Genomic DNA, 19,961 nt, shown 5'->3' with positions numbered 1-19,961 from the left:
TCTCTTTCAACTGGCCTGTGCACCACAGGATGTTTGGGAATTGATGCTCTGGTTCCTCCGTGCTCCCCACTACATACAATAGTCTTTTGTTCCTAATGGCACGTTTGGCTCGAAGCTGTATTGGGGCTGTGATGTGCCCAACTTCAGCCATTGAGCTTCTGCTTCAATGAAGGTGGTGGCCCTCATTTTGTATTTGACCAACACATGCTGTTCATAAATGCTTAATCGCTGAAGGGTGTTGGAAATGAGTAGAAATCTGATAAACATAAATTAATCTTTAAAAATTAACATTTTGTATAGTTATATAAAATAAAGTTATTTAATATTTTAAAAAACTATCCAAAGCAGATTTTATAATGATGTCAAAGATGATGCTGAAGCGTGTTGATATATTGCCAGCAGCATTGCACGCAAATCGAAGATGCGTAGGTTTATGGAGACAGGACAAGGTGCAGATTCCTCTACACATTTACTGGAGCTCTGTCATTTTATTTCTCTGATTGGCTTGGATTTACAGTGAAGCAGACTAATAGGCAATTACTTACAATCATATTTTAAAAACTGAAAATTGACAAAAGGAAGCATTTTATAAGGTTGGCAAGATTCCAACAAATAAACTTCCAAAAGGAATACAGAAGCTTCAGAAATCGCTCTTTTAGAAACACACATCTTTTGTAAAATGCTGGATCTCAGCCCAGCTCCCATACATTGGTTTAAGATGGACTTTAGGGGTATCAGTTCTGAAATGAGAAGGTATAAGTTTATTGCTGATTTCCATGTGAACAAGAAGTCCAATTGGCAATTTTATGAATTATATAACCTCATTAATATATCAAATTTCATGCTCACTGGATATTTCTTCCATTTTTTTTATATAGGAAGCTTGTTTACAGGGCAATCTGATAGCCATCTGCCTGGAGCAGTTGAATGATCCTCATCCTTTACTGCGACAGTGGGTGGCCATTTGCTTGGGTCGCATCTGGCAGAACTTTGATGCTGCTCGCTGGTGTGGCGTAAGAGACATTGCGCATGAGAAATTGTACAGTCTTCTCTCGGATCCAATACCTGAGGTAAAAGACCTGTTGTTGCTTCCAGTGACTGAAACCAGACTGATATCTAAATGCGCTTTGTACCTTTTCAAATCTCCATTTTCTTGCTATTTCTTACAGTCTTGTATCAGAATTTTGTCCAAAAGCTGACACTGGTAGGCATGTCCATTTTATTCTATGTCAAAATTTAAACAAGTTCGGTTGTTCTGTGATTTGGGCTTGAGAGGGGCTATGAGGTGTTTTTTTTAAAAAACTCCTCGATTGGACTGCGAAAGAGAGAGGTGGAAGTAAGGATGCTGGTAACATTTAAGAAATGTCTCAATGAGAACTTGAATCACTCAAGCAGAAAAGCTATGGGCCTGGTGCTGGAGGAGTCACACTGATGGAATTACCAACTGGTCAGATTAAATGCAGTGGGATGAATGGCCTGCTTCCATGCCATTTGGCTGTACCTATATTAGTAACTATTTAAGTGTAACTAAATGGCTACTTACTATACATAGTTTACTCAGAGAGATCATCCTTACTGAATTTGTTGATCCCATAGTAGGTTATTGTGAATCAAATGTGATAAAAAATATTTATTTTGTAAGATTGCTGCCAACATGAATGCCATTCAAAATTAAAGTCTTGCAAAATAAAGCGGGTTGCATCAGATCATATCTCAACTGGGAAGCTAGTTTATGGTCTGTGTATTTCAATCTATTGAGGTTGTTGCTCTTGATTCATTGCACAGTGTAGTCCCAGAGGAAATCCTGGGAGATCTGTGGCCTTTAGACAGAGTGTAAAAAGTGGACTATCATGTATTTTTCCTTCCCAAGCATCATATAAATCCATGACATCAACCAATGATTTTTCAAGGCTAAAAAGTGCAAATCTGACAAGTTTTGTATTCCTGTTTCTTTTTTTTCTTGCTCTTCCTCCATCTTTGTAGCTTATGTCTCCCAACAGTGACAGCTGCTTTGTGACAAATCACTGAAATGGCTGTTCTGTTTTAGTGTCCATTGAGTATTGTCATCTGTTGATAGGATCAGAGCCAAATCAATCCCATGTGATTGTGTACACTGTCTAACAGGGATCAGTGTGATTAACTATGGATGTCTGACTGAAGGGTTGCTTTTCTCTCCCTCTGGGATACTGAGACAGTGGAATGACAAAGAAAGGAAAAACCTTACCCTTCTGAGCAGTTACTTGTGACCTACGATTTCAGACAGTGACTGTTGTAATGTAGAGAACCTTGTGTATGCAGCAAGTCCCCACAAGAAGCAATAATATAAATGGCTAGCTAAAGTGTTTTTTTTCGAAGAACTGAAGAACTGTGCAGACCATCTGACAGAGGTCCTTACAGACATCTTCACCTCACTCAGCAGTCCATCATTCCAATGGGTTTCAAGGCAGTCAACATGCCAGTACCAAAAAGGGTGACAGTAACAAACCTCAATGACTACCGTCCAGTGCCACTCACCTCCACCATTATGAAATGCTTTAATTGTCTGGTGATGGAACACATCAACTCACACCCACCAGAGTCACTATTCTCATTCCACTGACGATGCTGTAGCCTTGTCCCTCCACTCCATTCTGAATCATCTGGAGAGTGATGCCTCATGCACCTGGCTACTGTTCATTGATGTCAGCTTGGCGTTTAATGTGGAGAAGCCGTTCTCGCGGGGACTCAACACCCCTTCTCTGTAACTGGATTGGACTTGCTAAAGGAAAGGACTGCAGTCTGTTCTGGTTAGCAGCAGAATGTTGATTACCATCACAGTGAGCTCTGGCTGTGTGCTCAGCCTGCTCTTGTTCATGCTACTAACCCACAACTGCAACGCCAGATCCAAGATCGTGTCAAATTTGCAGATGATACGGCAGTAGTTGGCCTCATCAGCTACAATAATGATGTGTACTACAGTGGAAAGGTGGAAAATCTTGAGAAATCATCCAAGAATAACAACCTGAGTGTCAACGTGGAACACAATTGATTATGGACTTCATGAGGACCAGAGTCAACCACCCTCCACTACACATTACTAACTCGGTATTGGAGAGAGTGGAGAGCACCTGCAACAATGACTGCACTTCCTATGAAGACTGAGATGGGCAAAGCTATTGGTTGCCCTCCTGTCAACTTTCCACAGGAACTCTATCAAGACTGGCTGGCAGCTTCACAGTGTGATTTGGTTACTCTAGAGCAGAGGTGGCCAACCTTTTAATTTTTAATTTAGACATACAGCACGGTAACAGGCCATTTCGGTCCACGAGTCTGTGCCGCCCACTTAACGTGGGCTGAAATGGACTGTTATCGTGCTGTATGTCTAAATTAAAAATTAAAATGCTCTAGAGCAGGGGTGTCGAACTCAAATTCACAGAGGGCCAAAATTAAAAACTTGGACTAAGTCGTGGGCCAAACTAAGTATTTATTGAAAATTTTCAACAACATCTGCATGTTTTCTCTTCTTTCAACATATGTAACGTTAAACTTTTTCTTATTAAAATAAATGTTTAATAATAGTTTTGGTTAAACTCTTTCCAGAAGAAGCATTAACAAATGAGAAATAAAATATTCAATAAATAATATTTCTCTATAGCCTTTAAGCTCCTTTTAAATGTATTTTTTTTCACAAGCCAACAAGTCAGAAAAATAACAACTTGCTTCAATGACAAACAGGTTTGTCTTTTAAAATGATGAACATATAGTCTGCCTCCCACCTGTCTTGAAAGGTCCTGTTTTCTGTCTTTCGTTTGGCCATTTTTCGTAAGGGGTTTATTACATGTGAGTTGGGCGACAGGTCGCAGGTGCTAATGAAAGTAAAGAGAGGAGGTGGGGGCGATTAGCGGGCTGACGGGCTGGCGCCAACACATTTGCAAAGCATTCTGGGATTTGTAGTATTAGCTGTGCATGCGCTATACTGGCGCGGCGGCCAGCGGGCCAGCTCTAATACATATTTGATATGATCTTGCAGGCCAAATATAATTATATCACGGGCCAAATTTGGCCCGCGGGCCTGAGTTTGACATGTGTGCTCTAGAGCATTGTATCGGAGGTCATTCCACAGGACTATAAAGAGTGGATGACTATTGTCTCCCCCCCACCACCTCCTCAACCCCATTGATGGGATTTCCTGGGATCGTTGTCTAAAGAGGATTTGCAAAAACATTGATGACCCCTACCACCCCTCACACAGCATCTTTCAGCTACTTTCATCGGGCAAGAGATACAGGAGTATCAGAGCCAGCACCACCAGGCTGAGAAACAGCTTCTAACCATGGGCAGTGAGAACGCTGATCAACTGATAAACCATCCGTGATTCAACTATTTATTTTAATATTTGTATTCAAGTACTGTGCATGTGTATAATTTGTCTGTAAGAGTATTGTCTGTGTGTTTTCAGTGTGTTACACTGAGGACTGGAGAACGCTGTTTCTTCGGGTTGTACTTATGCAATCAGATGATAAATAAACCTGAACTTGAAATGTTTGTCAGGATATTTGGTTGGAGTCAAATTTTCTTGCTCATTTGCAGGGTCATGGCCTTTTGCTTTATGAAAAAAGGCACTTGTAGAGAAATGTTAATATTAGGTGCTCAGCTTTCAAGTGGCTCTTGACCTCATTCACGTGACTCGCGGACAAGTGCCTCCAATGTGTCAGTACCCACCTGCCGCTGAGAAAACCAACCATCTTTTTTTCTTCACATAGCTAGAATGAAAAATTGAAGTCTGTACAATTTATAAATATGAACACAATTCAATTGTGTTCCTTTTAACATTTAATAAACCAGCACATATTAGTTAGGAATGGCAAATGCCAGTTGTGCTACTGGTAGCAGTTAGAAACTGCAATCCAGAACCAAAGGAAAGGATTTCCAAATCAATGAAGCACTCGACAGAAACATGATTACAGGACGAATGTGCAAACTTCATCAAGACGGCACCCGAGGTCAGGTTGAATCCACGTCGCTGGTGCCATGAGGTAGCAACTCTACAAGCTGCGCCACCATGCCAATATTCTTGTAAAATATCCTATGACAGTTTTATAGAAGAAATGAGGAGTTCTTCCAATAAATAATTCCCAGACATCATCACTGAAAGTTTAATTAATTGATCAATGAATGATCTTTGTATGAGTCTGCTGTTAAACAAATGACTCCCAGGTTTTGTATATCATAACAGTAGCTTCAAAGATTCTCCATTGACTGTTTAAAAAAAATGATTTGTGTTGTTCCAGGCTTGCAAAAAGATGGCATACCAATCTAAATTCTTTGATTGCTTTTCTGTATTAGCAAATATATACACAGCATTATCAATATTGGATTGAGCTCATCACTCTGAGACTTTGCCAACCTTAAAATCATTGGAAAATGAGATTTGAACTCTGCACGTGTTCACTAAAAGAGTACCCAATTTGAGTGAGACATAAAAAATATATTCAATTGGAGATTTAAAAACAGATGAAATTCTTATTTACAGTTGGTCTGTTTTTCTTTGAAGATTTAAATTTTTTCTATACATGTAGTAATCAAGAATTAATATGATACATGTTCCAAAAAGAAAACAAATTAGAAATTTCATTCACGATTATGTTTATCTCAAAATAATCAATATAAAAAGTACAATATAGTTATATAAAATAGAAGAGAAATAAAAAAAATAATTCAGGATTGCACATAGGACTATCGCCTAACACATATTTTTTAAAAAAAAATAAATTTAACATAATTCAGAGGAGATTCTCATAGGTCCAGAGGCAGAGGAAGGGCAATTTCACAAAATTAAACCTAATATTTGGGTATACTGGCCCAAAATTTGCAAAAACATAGGATATTTATTTCTCAAATTATTTGTAATTTTTTCCAAAGGAATAGCTTTGAATTTCTGCATTTCATCTTACTATACCCAAATATCTGGTTTCCAAGTAGCTGCAATATATTTCCTTGCTACCAGTAATGCAAGTTTAACGAATTACAATTGATATATTGATAATTTTAATTTAGGTCTTGCTCCTTCAATATTTCCCAATAGAAATAAATCTGGATTTTGCGGAAATACGACATCTGTAACACATACCAAAAAAATTCTCTGTATCCACCCAAAAAGATCTTACCTTAGGACAAGACCAAGTTGAATGCAAAAAAAAAGTTCCTACATCTTGATCACACCTAAAACGTTGGTACAGTTGGTTTGCTTGATTGACCAGAAGTGCATTTAAGTTACCTGAAGTAAAGATTTGATAAAGTTAAATTAATACGAAAAAATTCCCTTTCGGATCTGTGGTTATAAATTGGATTCTTTGTATTGTGGAATGAAATTCAAGTTTCAACCAAGTTAGATCTCCTTGTTCATTAACATTTATCTGATTTCTTGAGCAATTGTTTAAGCACATTATATGCAACCCTTCAAAAATTAAATTCTTGAGATGCATTGTCAAATAGACAGTCTTTACTTAATTATTGTACAATCCATTAATTTACCTAACACATTCCAGACTGTATCTGGGTAGCAAATAATATATCACTGCGATTTATTGACAAATGTGATTTTCGTGGTGCAAAGTGACTACATTTAGTTTTGTAATTTGAAACAGTGAGATTTAAAGTGTAAATTATTACTACTTTATAAATTGAGTTTTCTTGCTGACTTACATGTACCTCCTCCCTCATCACCATTCGGCACCTCAAGCAGTCCTTCCAAGTGAAGCGACACCTCACTTGTGAATCTTTAGGGATCACTGGTGCTCCTGATGCAGTCTCCTCTACGTCAGGGAGACTGCACGTAGACTGGGAGATCGCTTCGCTGAGCACCTTCGCTCTGTCGGCCACAAACAGCAAGGACCTCCCAGTGGCCAACCACTTTAATTCCATACACCATAGCCATGCTGACATTTGTCTAAGGCCTTATCTACTGCCAGGTTGAAGTCACTTACAAATTGGAGGAACAATGCAGTATATTTCTGTCTCAGCAGTCTTCAAACAGGCAACATCAATAGAATTCTCCAATTTCTGTTAACCTGCTCTCCCCAGTCTCTCTCTCTCTCTCCCTCCCTCTACTCCTCAGTCTCCTTCCTTCAGCTCCCCATCTCCTTCCCTTCCTTATCCCATCAGAGAGCTATCCTCTTTAGCCCTCTGCCCTTCCCCCTATCACCTCCGTTTCTTTCCCTTCTACCCTCCCACCTAGGTCCACCTATTATCTCTTACCTGTTAGCTTGTACTCCTTCCTTCTCCTCCCCCACACCTTTAATTCAGGTTGTCTCGATTCCAGATGAAGGGCTCATGCCTGAAATGTTATTTCCCATGGACACTGCATGACCTGACTGCACTAGACCCCAGCATCTGCAGATTTTTTTTCTTTACCTCAATGGTTGCTGAAGCCTTTTTAAAACTTTTGTGATTGTTAATAATGAAATGCTTTTAATGAATCCCATATAGTTACTGAATTTTGATGTTTGGACTTGCAGGATTTGTAGATTTTTTTTCCACGCAGCTTGAAAACTTAAAAATTGGTCAGATACTTTGGCAAAATTAAAAAAAAACATTTTATAATCCATTTGAAAATGTAAAAATGAAATCCTTTGACATTAAAGGGATTGAAAGCTGGTACATTTTTATTTCTGAGTTTTTATCAACTTTTTTCCAGGTGCGATGTTCTGCTGTCTTTGCCTTGGGCACGTTCGTGGGTAACTCAGCTGAGAGGACCGACCATTCCACAACAATTGATCATAATGTAGCTATGATGTTAGCTCAGTTAATAAATGATGGAAGTCCTGTTGTTAGGAAGGTGGGTGTTTTAGGCCTTTTGAATTTTCTCCCTGTTTTCTGTGGAAAAATTATTCCACAAACAGGTGCCTCTTGTTGACTGTTTCAGAAAAATTTTCATTAGTATTCTTAATATTAATGCCATTTGCACAGAAGGGTTTCTACTATTGTTAATACACGATTAAAGACAACCATGTAATGTTTTCCCTAATGTGGACTCAATTTAATGGCGCTTTAGGAGAAATTGTACAGTTCCTTCTTTTGGGAAAATGCCTGTATAATTTTTTTTAAGCCCCTTTCACACTTGCATGTGGTCCCAGGAATTAGCAGCCAGTCGGCTGAAAAGGGGTCAAGTGTGAAAGCAAAATTGCCTGAACGCCGGCGTGAAATTATGTCATTTCACACCAGAGATAGACAGCCTCATCCTCGGAGTCTGCAGACGTAGGTATTGCAATCAGCCAAATGTGAAACAGAGAATTGCATTTGGACACCTTCCAATTGAAGGTTGAGCAGTCCTATCCCTGGAGATGGCTCCTTGAAAGTGAAAGTGTGCGGTGTCCTGATTAAGAGTGGCCAAGTGTGAACAGCAGAAATGCCATTCCTAACCAGGACACTGAATGGCTGATTTACTGGGAAGCAAGTGTCAAAGGGGCTATAGAGAGGAAATCTCACTAACATTTGTCTGCTAAAACCCCACATTTCAAGAATCCAACAAAAGACATATGTGCCTTTTGTGTTTGTATATTATTACAAGACATGGTCTTTTTGTCTGGAATGCAGAGAATGCATGTGCTTATGCAATGGTGGTTCATCACTATAAAATCACGTAATATTGGAAATGCCCAGCAGGCCAGGGAGCATCTGAGGAACGAGGAACTGTGTAAACCATTCAGGTTCAAGATCCTTTGTCAGAACTGTTGCTACTGATTTTCATGTGGTTAGGTAAAGCATTGACTTGATGCAAGTATTTTTTTTGTCCATTCTTTGTTTTTGCAGTTGTTTTAAATGCATCGTTTGAAACTCAACATTACTTCTCTGAGGTGATCTGATAGTGAGCACACGTATCTTCAAGGCAGAGTGTGTGAGGATCATTGTCTCACCAAACGAGGCACTAGATAATCTGAAAAAAATGCTCAAACAGGGTGGTGGTAAATCTCAAAAGTTCACCTTCTCTGGCAGAGATGTTGGTTTGATGAACCTGATTACCTGTTACAGCTTGCTTTTCAAAATCTGAGTATGGTGGGGGGGGTGGGGGGGAAATGTGTTGGAAGTCCCCTGCTTAGAAGTTAGCTGGGAAAGGATGCTTTAGGCAAACATCGTTTGTCTAAAGATAGAAATCTATTGAGAAAAAATGTTGTCCGCTTGAAAGGACCTCACTTGAAGAGCTGAATTCATAAAGGTCTGATTTAATTTAAAAAAAAAAGCAGAACATAGAAGAACTCAGCAGGTCGATCAGCACCTATGGCCCAAAAGGTGTAAGTTAATGTTTCGAGTCCCAGTTTATTCATGTAAACATCTTGGATTTATTAACCAAATTGAAATCTATAGACTTCTTCTCGGCTCCTGTTTAGATCCTTTTAAATATTTCATTTTCCCTTTCAAGGATGTAGTGTTCCTCTTGATGCTTATTTTTCTTTGGGTTCTTGATTGTACCTTCATTCTCTGATATTTCAAGCGAGGACTGAATTTGTCTCATTTTTATTATGGCTTTGATGCATGATAATGTTGATATCGTTTGCATGCATGGATTTATTGTGGTTGTAGCAGTTGATTTGGATTCCTGTTCCTTGATGCCTTCATAAAAGTTGATCTTGTCACTCGTTTTTTTTTGGACAACAACATAAACTTGAGGTAGATTGTTGAAGTTGTTTCATGATTAATTTACTCATCTGACAGGTTTATATTTTTTAATTGGCAGGAATTGGTTGTGGCATTCAGTCATCTTGTCATTCAGTATGAAAGTAATTTCTGCACCGTGGCATTGCAGTTCATGGAAGAAGAGAAGAACTACCCGCTTCCCTCCCCTGCGAGTGTGATAGGTAAATATTTTCAACATGTTGAGCGTCAATGTCAAAGGAAGACCGGGGGTGTTATTTTAAATTAAGTACATATGATATAGGAGCAGCCCATTGAGTTAATCATGAGGTGATACATTTTCCCACTCAGCTTGGCTGTCTGTCCTTCTCCTTGTAACCTTTGATGCCCTGGCTAATCAAGAACCTATTAATCTCTGCCTTAAATACACGCAATGACTTGGCCTCCACAAGTGCCTATGGCAACAAATTCCACAGATTTGGTTGAAGAAATTTCTCTTCATCTCTATTCTAACTTTTAATCCTGAAGTTGTGCCCTTCAATGTTGAAGTTATGCCCTCTTATCCTCGACTCTCCCATCATGGGAAACAATCTTTTTTCTAAATTCCAATGAGTACCAAAATTCCAAGAGCTGTTAAACGTTCCTGGACTCATCCTTGTGAACCTCCCCTGAACTCTCTCCAACGTCAGCACATCCTTTCTTAAATGAGGAGACCCAAACTGCTCACTAAACTGCAAGTGAGGTCCCACCAGTGCCGTATAAAAGTCCTGTGTCTTATTTGAGGGAAATTAATGCAGCTTATTAAGAAAGTTGATAATTTTAAGGAATCACTTTTCCTTAATTTTAAGATGTAGACTTTGTTGCCACAGCTGTGGTTTATCTTCATGCAATGGAATATTTCACTTCAGAGTCCAGAGCATAAGTAATAAAGTCAGACATGTTAAAAGTATCTTCCTTAAAAGACTTGTGACCATTGTCGATGTGCTTGAGTCCTTAAACAGGACAAACCAGTTGGAGCCATGTTTGTAAGGAGTTTGGAAGGATTTTTCACGTGTTGAAATATTCCCCTTTATTGAATCAATTGCTAGAAACTTTGTTGATACAGGTGAGGAAGGCCTTATCTTAACAGATCTATCCAGTGCAGTGTTATGCAAGAGTTGCCTTTCTGCTGTTAAAGGAGAGACTTGCATCAACATCAAAAGTTCAGGAATGCCTCATGAAATGTGTTGTTCAATTTTAATCCAGAACACCCTTCACTGAAAAATAAACTTTGTAGAGATGATTTTGAATGATGATGTCCCAAGAAACTTCCTAATCTGTCATTTTTTGTTACTATAATGAATTTTCATGTCAAGCTATTCATCCTCATAAGTTACGATTGCGCTAACTGTACCTCTTCACTATTCCATCAATATGGCACACCTACGTCTTTATCCGCTATATTCAGTGCTAAAACTGTGGAGATATAAAACTGTGAACAAATCCTCTCAGCGAGTTTATTAATTTGTTTTCACTAACTTTACCTAATTTAATTATGTTCTGTAAGATCTAAAATAAAACAAAAATGCAAGAAATAGAGCAGACCAGACACCACCTTTTCACAGACACTTGCATTTCTCCCATTTCAGATTTCATTTCAATATCCTGGAGGCTTGATTTATAAGTAAATTTTTTTTTTTTGTTGCCATTTCAGATGTTCTATTTTTAAAAACATTTTTACCTTGATACTGGTCTTTTCCCCGTATCAGGCACTGGAATTTGGACAGAGGACAGAAAAGGAATGAATTCTTATTCTTTGGAAATCCAACCCCTTAAGAATCCACAAATCAATACCTAAAAGTGACAACTCCATTATGGTTTCAGTCTTTTGCTTTGTGTAGCTGATTGCTGCCTCCCAGAAACATGTCAAGAATTTTTAGCCAGAAAATCTATATTAAACAGATGTGATAACTGCTCTTTATCATACCAATTTATTTTTATTATTGGACTTGCAGAACCTGGGAACTTCACACCAGTACGTGATGGGCCAGCTCTTCCGAGACTTCGTACAGTGAGTTCCTATGGGAATATCCGGGCAGCCACTTCAGTACGCAACTTGAATAAGAGTCTTCAAAATCTTAATTTAAACGAAGAAAGTAAGTACAACTATAGAAAGTGATAATCAAGTTTTAATGGAAACATAATGAAGGTGCCTAGTTCACAGTCTCCTAACACCTTTTGTTATCATGGGTTATGCTGAACTTGACTGGAAAAACTCACTGGCTACAATACTGGAAAATTACAAAGTAAACTGAAAAGGTTCTCCTCAGAGAGGCATCCTATGTATGCTTTACCAGTATTCTAAAGATTTGGGGAAAGAATCAGTGTACTAATACAGGTGTCTAACCTTTTATCAGGATTCTGAAAAAAGACAACATTGAAAAACTGGTACTTTTTTTTGGGTCGATGACATGTGCTCATCAAAGATGTAGTTTGGCACCAAACATGAAACCAACGTAACCCTCATTCAACTCCCATGTATCCCGTTACATTTTGTACCACTAATTAGTAGTGGTATCATTACTTTATAAGGACCCTACCCGTCAAGCATGACCCTCACTCAACTCGCATTGGAATATCCTGTGTCGTTCTGCTACTTTCTAAGCGCCTCCAAATCGCCGTATACCGACACCCATCCAGCGTTATGGTATCTTCATTCGACCTGGCAGCGACTCAATGCTGGATCATTGGGCTGCTGTCACTATCCATAATCCCCCATGCAGCTAAAACCGCTTTAGGGGAACCAAGAAGGGGGCAGTTCCCCTGATGCAGGTACAGCAATGGGGGGTGGGCGGAAAAGAGAGAGACTCAGGCAGGTGAAGTGGGGAAGATATGGCAGGGGAACAAACGGGCGGAGAGACGGTAGCATGACTCAGATGAGCAAGTGGGGGCGATGGGGTAGAGATGGCAGTGAGACAGGCTGGGTGACCGTTGGGGGGGGGGGGGGCGGGGAGATAGCAGTGCAACGTGGGAGGCCGAGCAGGGGGGTGTTGGGGAGGCGGCTGCGCAACTCAGGAGGCCGATGGGGGAAAGATGGCAGTATGACTCAGGCAGGCAGGCCGGTCGGGGTTTGGGGGAGGGGAACAGTAGCATGGTGAATGGGGGGAAGGGTGAGGGGAACAGTAGCATGGTGAATGGGGGGAAGGGTGAGGGGGAGACGGCAGCACAACTCGGGCGGGCGATGGGGGAAGAGGCAGCAGTGTGATTTTGGCAGACAGGCCGGTGGGGGGGAGGGGGGGGGAGACAGCAGTGTGACTCGGGCTTAAAGAGACTGGCATTTTAAATGATTCTGAAATCCTGAAGATTCTGAACAACAGCAGGTGTCCGCTCCCAACAGTCCCAAATAAAAGGTAAGGCACCTGTATTGAAATTTCCATAGCTCACTATCTTTTCACTGAGGCTGTTTCAGCACAGAAAGCCAAACAGCATTATAGCAGTGATCATTTGCTTTCTTTAAATTGGATAATGTTTCATTGTTTTCGCTAAAAGTTATTCAACTATATATAGGCTTAATGCTTTCAGAGCACATTAATTCATTCTACTTGCAGGTGTATTTGAAGCTGGTACACCTGCCTACCCCAAGATAGATCATATTACTTGGGTTAGCATGGGGGGACTGAGTGGTGGAGCCAATAGAACCTCTGCCTCGCAACTCCAGAGACCTGGGTTCAATGTGAAGCAACACACAACATTCCTGGTTCAGGCAGCATCCATGGAAGGCAAAAAATAGTCATTGTTTCTGATGAAGGAATTTACCCCAAAATGTTGACCACCTGGCCTGCTGGGTCCCCCCAGCATTTTGTGTGTCGTTCTAGATTTCCAGCATCTGCTGGCTTTCTTGTTTACCTGGATTCAGTCTAACCTCTGTGCTGTTTACACATTCTTCCTGACTGCATCATATGCTTCAATGCTCTGGTCTCCTCACAGACTCCTAAGGTGTGAAGGTTGATAGGTAGATTATCCAAACCTGGTAGAATCTGGGGAGAAGTTGATGGGGATGTGTGAAGAATGAGATTCGTGTAGATATTTTTCCAAGGGATCTAGACCCAAGTGTTTATGCTGGTCAAGGGACTGATCATTTAATTGGCAGGACCACATTGAGAACAATTACATCCCTGTGTATCTGATAAAAAATTTTTTCCCAATATCTGAATAGCCCCTCTGGGGGTTTTTTTGTACATGAGTTCCTTGCTTTAAACTTTTTCCCCTTTTCCACTTCCCAAGACTAGTTTCTGGACCTCTTGGGTTATTCTATCAGTCTCACTTGCCTTGGTTCATCCAGCTGACAAACCAAGCTTTATTAAATCACTCACCCTCACCTCTTTTTTTTAAAATTTCCTCTCCTCACCTTGTCCTTCCAATCTACCACCTGATCCTTCAACACCACTCCCACTGAAATGTCAATCATCAAGATTTCCTTTCTAATTCCTGTATTAATTGATATTGGTCATAGTTCCATTTGTTTGTTTCTAATTTGCAATCATCTCCCCAGGCATCAAAAACTCAACCATTAACCTTGTGGCCTTTCAAGCTGCCAGTCTCCAATCTTTTATCTCTTCAGTTTCCTCCCGTATTTTCCCAAATTTGTACTCCTGTTTTCTCCTCTTGTTCTCAGCACTGCCTGCTCTCTTCTGTTAGGCTCCTCCCCTTGCCTGATTCCACTCTTGCCTATCCAACAATAATTAAAGAAGAGCTAGCAAAAGTTCATTTTTAGGCTGACACGGTTACCTCTGGTCTTTGCCTTCCTTCAGCCTGTTGTCTGTATTCTTTGGCGCAAACCAAAGAACACCAGCCTCAAGTGCAGGCTCACTCCCAACTCAACCTCTTTTTTCACCCCTTTAGCGTAACTGACACATTGCACCGTATTTTCCATGTTTAGTGTCAGATGAACAAAAATTTCTTCCCGTTCAATATGAGGTAAGCAGTGTCATAGACTTTGGATCCATGACAAACTCCATTGCCTGAACACTTGTAGCTGAACCTGACTTCCCACAACCTTGAAGTTTTGCTGTTAATTTATTAATATATTGAAAAACTTTTTTAGACATGCTATCCAGGCAAGTCGACCTATACTTAAGTACAACAGCTTGTGCAAAAATGAAGCAAAATTGCAGAATATGGGTGTAAATTGCAGAGTATAGGGTTGCAAGTTGCTCCTAGGTCTTCAGCCATGAGCTTCCAAGTTCAATTATCATCTCTCTGTGCGATCTAATGCCAAATTTTGTTTGATATCCATTGATAATTTTGTCTGTTAATATCTAGAATTTTTTGACATGTAATAGAAGTGCATGTTGATATATGGTTTATTTATCATTTTTGTAACATGGATGACCATACATATTTTTGCAATATATTAGCAACATCTAGTGGCATAATATTAATACTCATCTTTTTTATGCTTCGGAATCAGATTGCTTTTGGCAAATTTCTGTTTAGAGCAAACAATAAATCTTGATCTTGCCATGGGATTTAATATCTCCTATTTCGATTCAAGTTTGAACATATCCAAAACTGGATCAAAACTAAAATCAAAAATTTTAAAAAAGGAATGCAACACTAAATCTGGTATCTCGTGGTACATTGGTTTGTTGAAGGGACATCATTTTAAAACATTGACTCTATTTCTCTTTCCAGAGATGCTACCTGACTTCAGTGTTTCCAGCATTTTCTGTTTCTATTTCAGATTTCTTGCATCAGCATTTATTATTTTTTATTCCTTCTGGAAATCTTGGAAGTATTTTTGGAATCACAAGGCAAAATTATTAGTTTCCTACCACAGACAGATGAATGTGGACAAATTGAGCTGTAGAAGATTGGCTTTTGATGACCCTCTCTCAGTTGATAGTTCATCCTTAGAATACACGGTGGGGGGGGGGAGTCCTAGTCAAAATTGTTGATGGATTATTGCACATGAAGCTGTCATTCGGCTCTCAACTAGAATTCAATGATCTGTTGTACAGCCTAGGATTTAATCATGGCTTTTAATCTCTGCCATCTATCTTGTATGAAGTATCGTGCATTTTGGTCAGAAAGGGCACTGGTCAGGTGGCTGGTGATGCATCCACTGGAACGCGAATCTGTCTTGTCCCACTATTTTGCTGAAAGGCATTGAATACCTGGGAAAAGAAAATAACTGGACAATTAAGTTAATGGTGTGCTTTTTAAGATGCCAGCAATTCCAACATTGTTTTACTCTTTCATCTCTCCGGACAAGACGCTGGACATTCTTATCTGAAAACAAATGTGGTTTCTCGGTTAATTTTTAAAAATGACTGAATTAGTTGAAATTTTATCCACTCACCAATCAGTCATCATCAGTGAAACCTTCTCATTCTCGCAGCCAATCAGTAGGTCTTTTTATGGTGCAACCCTGCATTAAAGCAGGCTCGAGGGGGAAAAAAAAGTGAATTTGCCTTTTATGGTGACGGCCTATAATGCAGATCCAGCGTTGCCTTTATGGAGACCAGAGTCGGGAGCCGTCTTCCGCGGCTGAAGGAGGCGGGGTGAATGGTGCCGTAGTGCTGCCTGTCAACGTGATGTCAGACATATGCGGCGGCAAGTGAAAAATTAATATAGACATTTCCTCCCATCCAAAAGAACAAAAAACTTTAGCCATCACTCGTGAATAAAGTAATGATCCTTCAGAGACAAATCGCGGTTGTTATTGCCCTGTGTCTGAATACACTGAGCGCTTTAAAATTTGTGCTTGGTATGCGGGCTGATGACATGATCAGCGCTCCCCTTTGCAGCTGCTTTCAGCAGCATTAATTTTATGGAGGAGGTGGAGTGACTACTCTCCACCTTAAGTGTACACCCCCCAAGCGGATGGAAGCTGGAGTGTACTATCCACCTTCTGACCCTTTAAGGAGGTCATGGTAGTGAAGTAAAGACAAAATCTCTGTCTTTACATTTGCCTTTTTTCTCTATAAAGAGGCCATATCATTGCACATTGAATCTATCACATCATCAAAATGTCCAAACATGAACTAGTACAACTATGTTGTGCTCTTGTGTAAATTATCATCTTGTACTTCAGTGTACCGGGAAAAAAAATCCCCAATTGCTGGCAATGTGTGTGTTTTTAATGTGAAAACCCGGATTGTGAGCATAACTATGTTGAAATTCAGTTGTAGTTTGAGCATTTTAATTGCATGCAAGTTTTTGTACAAAGGAAAATAGTGTACTAAGCGCGTGATGTAAACTAATTTAACTGTCAGCCTCAGTTGAATGGGCTTGTATTCTAACCTGTTGAATCTGAGAAAAAGCTGATGCAAGAACTGATTCCAATTATCCTTGTCATCCAGAGAAATTTGAAAGCTATTTAAATCATGTTTTTTTTTTAACAAGGGAAAAGAGTAAAGAAAAGTAAAAGCTAAAATAAATTCAAGAGAGTATAAACAAAAGCAATAAAAAGGGTTATAGTCTTATAACGTGCACTTATCTGCACTTACCTTTACCTGCAGGGTCAGAACCTCATTCAGAAAAGGTTTGCCATTTGTATGCCAACCTGCTCTATGCAAAGTGAAACAGGGCGGAAAGTCAGCAAAAAGGGCACCTTAACGTCTCAGAGATCCATGATTCAATGGAAGTTTGATGTGTACTGAACATTGAAGGGCTGGCACCAGAGATTCCCTCTGGAACCACTGGGTGCCAGGAAGCATAAATTTTCCAGTGTACAACAGGACAATGTACTTGCTATCTGCTTTCCTTTAATTATCCATTGATGCTTATTCAATTCAAATGTAATTCCAGCTATTAGAAGGAATTCGTTTTAGTAATGCGGTAGTTTCTTATTATGGTGTCAATGTGTCAAATTTGTTCAACTGTAAATACTTACAATTGAAAACCTAAAACCAGCTTATAAATATTCATTCATCCAGGGTGTTGTAATAAAGTATTCAGTGTGAAGGTGGTTAGGATATTATCATTTATTAGTACAATTACAGACAAAACCTTCAATCTGCTCCAAATGAAGTTTTTGTTTCAATTTTTCTGAGGTCTCATTTAGAAGTGATTGGTATCATTCGAAAAAATTTTAAGTCTCTTCAATTTAATGGCAAGTGATAGTGAAGGGGGATACCAATATTCCCCCTAAGATTTCCAGCAGGAAATTGTGTACTTTTCGAGTGCAAGAATATTATGTTAAGTTGAAAAGGCCAAAATATTCTCCTTTGAATCATTTTCGCTTGATTCTCGATAAGATTTAATCTTTGGCTTTGGTCTTTCACGAACAAACCTGGAAAAGTTTTGAGAACCAACTAATGATGTAATGAATGCCATGGAACCACAAAGATGACCCACTTTTGTCATAATTACACACTTACATCCAAGTCTGACCCCTCTCTGGAGCTGTGTCATCCTTAAAATTGTGGCACGTTCTTGGATTATGGCCAATTGTATTACCACAGTCCATGTTGCAAAAATTGTAAGATATTTCTGATATTTTCCAAATCAATAAATAAAAGGGCTTGTTTGCAAGTAAGTTCCGCATTTTAAAACCCCATTCCTGCAGTATTACTTTTCCAAGGGGGCCTGGACAGACAATTTGGGCATGCCTTTCCAGTGGCATAGCTTGGGGATGGGTGGGGTGGGTGGGGGGGGGTAAAGGGGATGCGCAGAGGGAGCAACTGAGCAAATTTTTCAAAAGTGGCACCTTCCAACTCCGCCCTGACATCGCCAAAAAATCTGCTACGTCACTGATATTAATTGGTCATTAATTAAATCAATTTCTGATGTTTTTTTTTTGTTCACCGATTGTCACAGGATAACTTACTGTACACAAACAAGCAGACTGGCACTGCTTTGAAGGAAAAATCATTTTGAATATAGAAATAAAATAAAATTGCCCTTCTAATAACATCGAACTGAATTTCCGCACTGAGCCCTTGATTGAAATGCTTCAAATGCATAACACATCAGTCTGCTCTGCAGAAGCTGTGATTAACTTCACTAGTGAGAAAGATTATAGAAGCGTTGAATGAAATAAAATGCCTATTGTGTTCCACAAGTGCATGGTTAATTCTGCAAAAGGGAGTGAAAGTAAATGGAATTGCTCTTTTATTTCAGTGCTACTGACTTCAGTTACATTAACAGTTCAATGGCATTTATTCGGGTATTGTTGTTTTACACTTAAAAATATCTCAACACGAGAAATAAAACTATGAATATTATGGATTAGAGATGACAGTGTGGTTCCCGTTAAATAACTGACAGATGTAAACTGTATGCAATATTAAGAATCTTCAAAGTTTGCGGCACCAGGCTGATCTTTCTTTGAGCTGGGATGTCCTATTATTGACATTTCAATGAAGGAGATTGGTAAGGCTTCATTAATTTTTGGATTTCTATTGAGATCTCAATTTTGTTCCTAGTAATAAGTTAAATATTGAAGAAAACTAAAAAACATGTCTTGATGAATATCTATTGCTGCTTGGTTGTTTGAGTCTTCTGGGCTCGTAACATAACGTATTCTGTAACTAGGTTGCTTAATGAAAATGACCCTGTGGAGAATCTGTATAAAACAGTGTAAATTGCTGCTTGCAGGAGTCCAATGCCGGGGAACGAATGGAAGAGAAGAATTATTTTCTGAGAATTGTTAGGAAAAGAATGTTGGAAATTAATAAAGAGAATCAAATCCTTTCATATTGCTGTATTTGAAGTTCTGTTCACATCTGATAAATTGATTTGTACTTTTCAAGAAAAGTTAAACTTCTGTTGTCCTGCACCAATGGGGATTGTTAGATGCCAGTTAAGCAAGTTGTACTGGTTGCTTGAGATTCATTCGTACAATGCCAAACTAATACACCTGCATTAAGAATAAAAAGTGTAAAAAAAAAACCAAAAATACTGTACTTGCACTGAACAAATTTCACTTGCATCAATAAATAAACCTTCATTTTACTTTATTTTCAGTCACATTCTTTGAAAGCCTTTAACCATCTCTGCATCTGCAGGATCCTCCTCCTCCACAGTGCCACCCAAAAGATGAACAATAACATCGTAATTAACCAACCCCACCCCCCCCTTTTATGTTTACAGACAAAACCTTACTAATATACTGTTTACTAATAAAGATGAAGACTAAGCAGGGAAAAAGAGATACCGTAAGAGAGACTCCCCAATGGCAAGTGGCATCAACCAGCTCTTCATTCTGGGCAACGCCATTTTATTTAAAGCACGACCAAGGCACTTTGTTGGCTAAATATTTGCTCTCGTCTTCATCCAAAGGTTTCTTTGTTACTTCAGAGAACTTTAACTTTTACAATTTTAAACTTTGATTTATTCTTATTTATTCCAATGTTTTAATTTTTATT

The 19,961-nt window shown here is 39.2% G+C and overlaps 1 protein-coding gene across 7 annotated transcripts in view; it reads left to right on the top strand.

The window, feature by feature from the left end:
- rptor (regulatory associated protein of MTOR, complex 1) overlaps positions 1 to 19,961 on the top strand; it is a 339,346-nt gene that overhangs the window by 189,198 nt on the left and 130,187 nt on the right. For all 7 annotated transcript variants that reach the window (XM_069929956.1, XM_069929955.1, XM_069929957.1 and 4 more), the window contains 4 exons: positions 879 to 1,070; positions 7,676 to 7,816; positions 9,713 to 9,833; positions 11,604 to 11,744. In XM_069929956.1, the coding sequence (XP_069786057.1) occupies positions 879 to 1,070; positions 7,676 to 7,816; positions 9,713 to 9,833; positions 11,604 to 11,744 (595 nt within the window). The remainder of the gene's footprint in view (positions 1 to 878; positions 1,071 to 7,675; positions 7,817 to 9,712; positions 9,834 to 11,603; positions 11,745 to 19,961) is intronic.

This window comes from Narcine bancroftii, chromosome 3, assembly GCF_036971445.1.
Source record: "Narcine bancroftii isolate sNarBan1 chromosome 3, sNarBan1.hap1, whole genome shotgun sequence".
Classification (NCBI taxonomy): Eukaryota; Metazoa; Chordata; class Chondrichthyes; order Torpediniformes; family Narcinidae; genus Narcine; species Narcine bancroftii.
The sequence above is the reverse complement of the archived record's forward strand: the minus strand, read 5'-3'. Positions and strand labels throughout refer to the sequence as shown.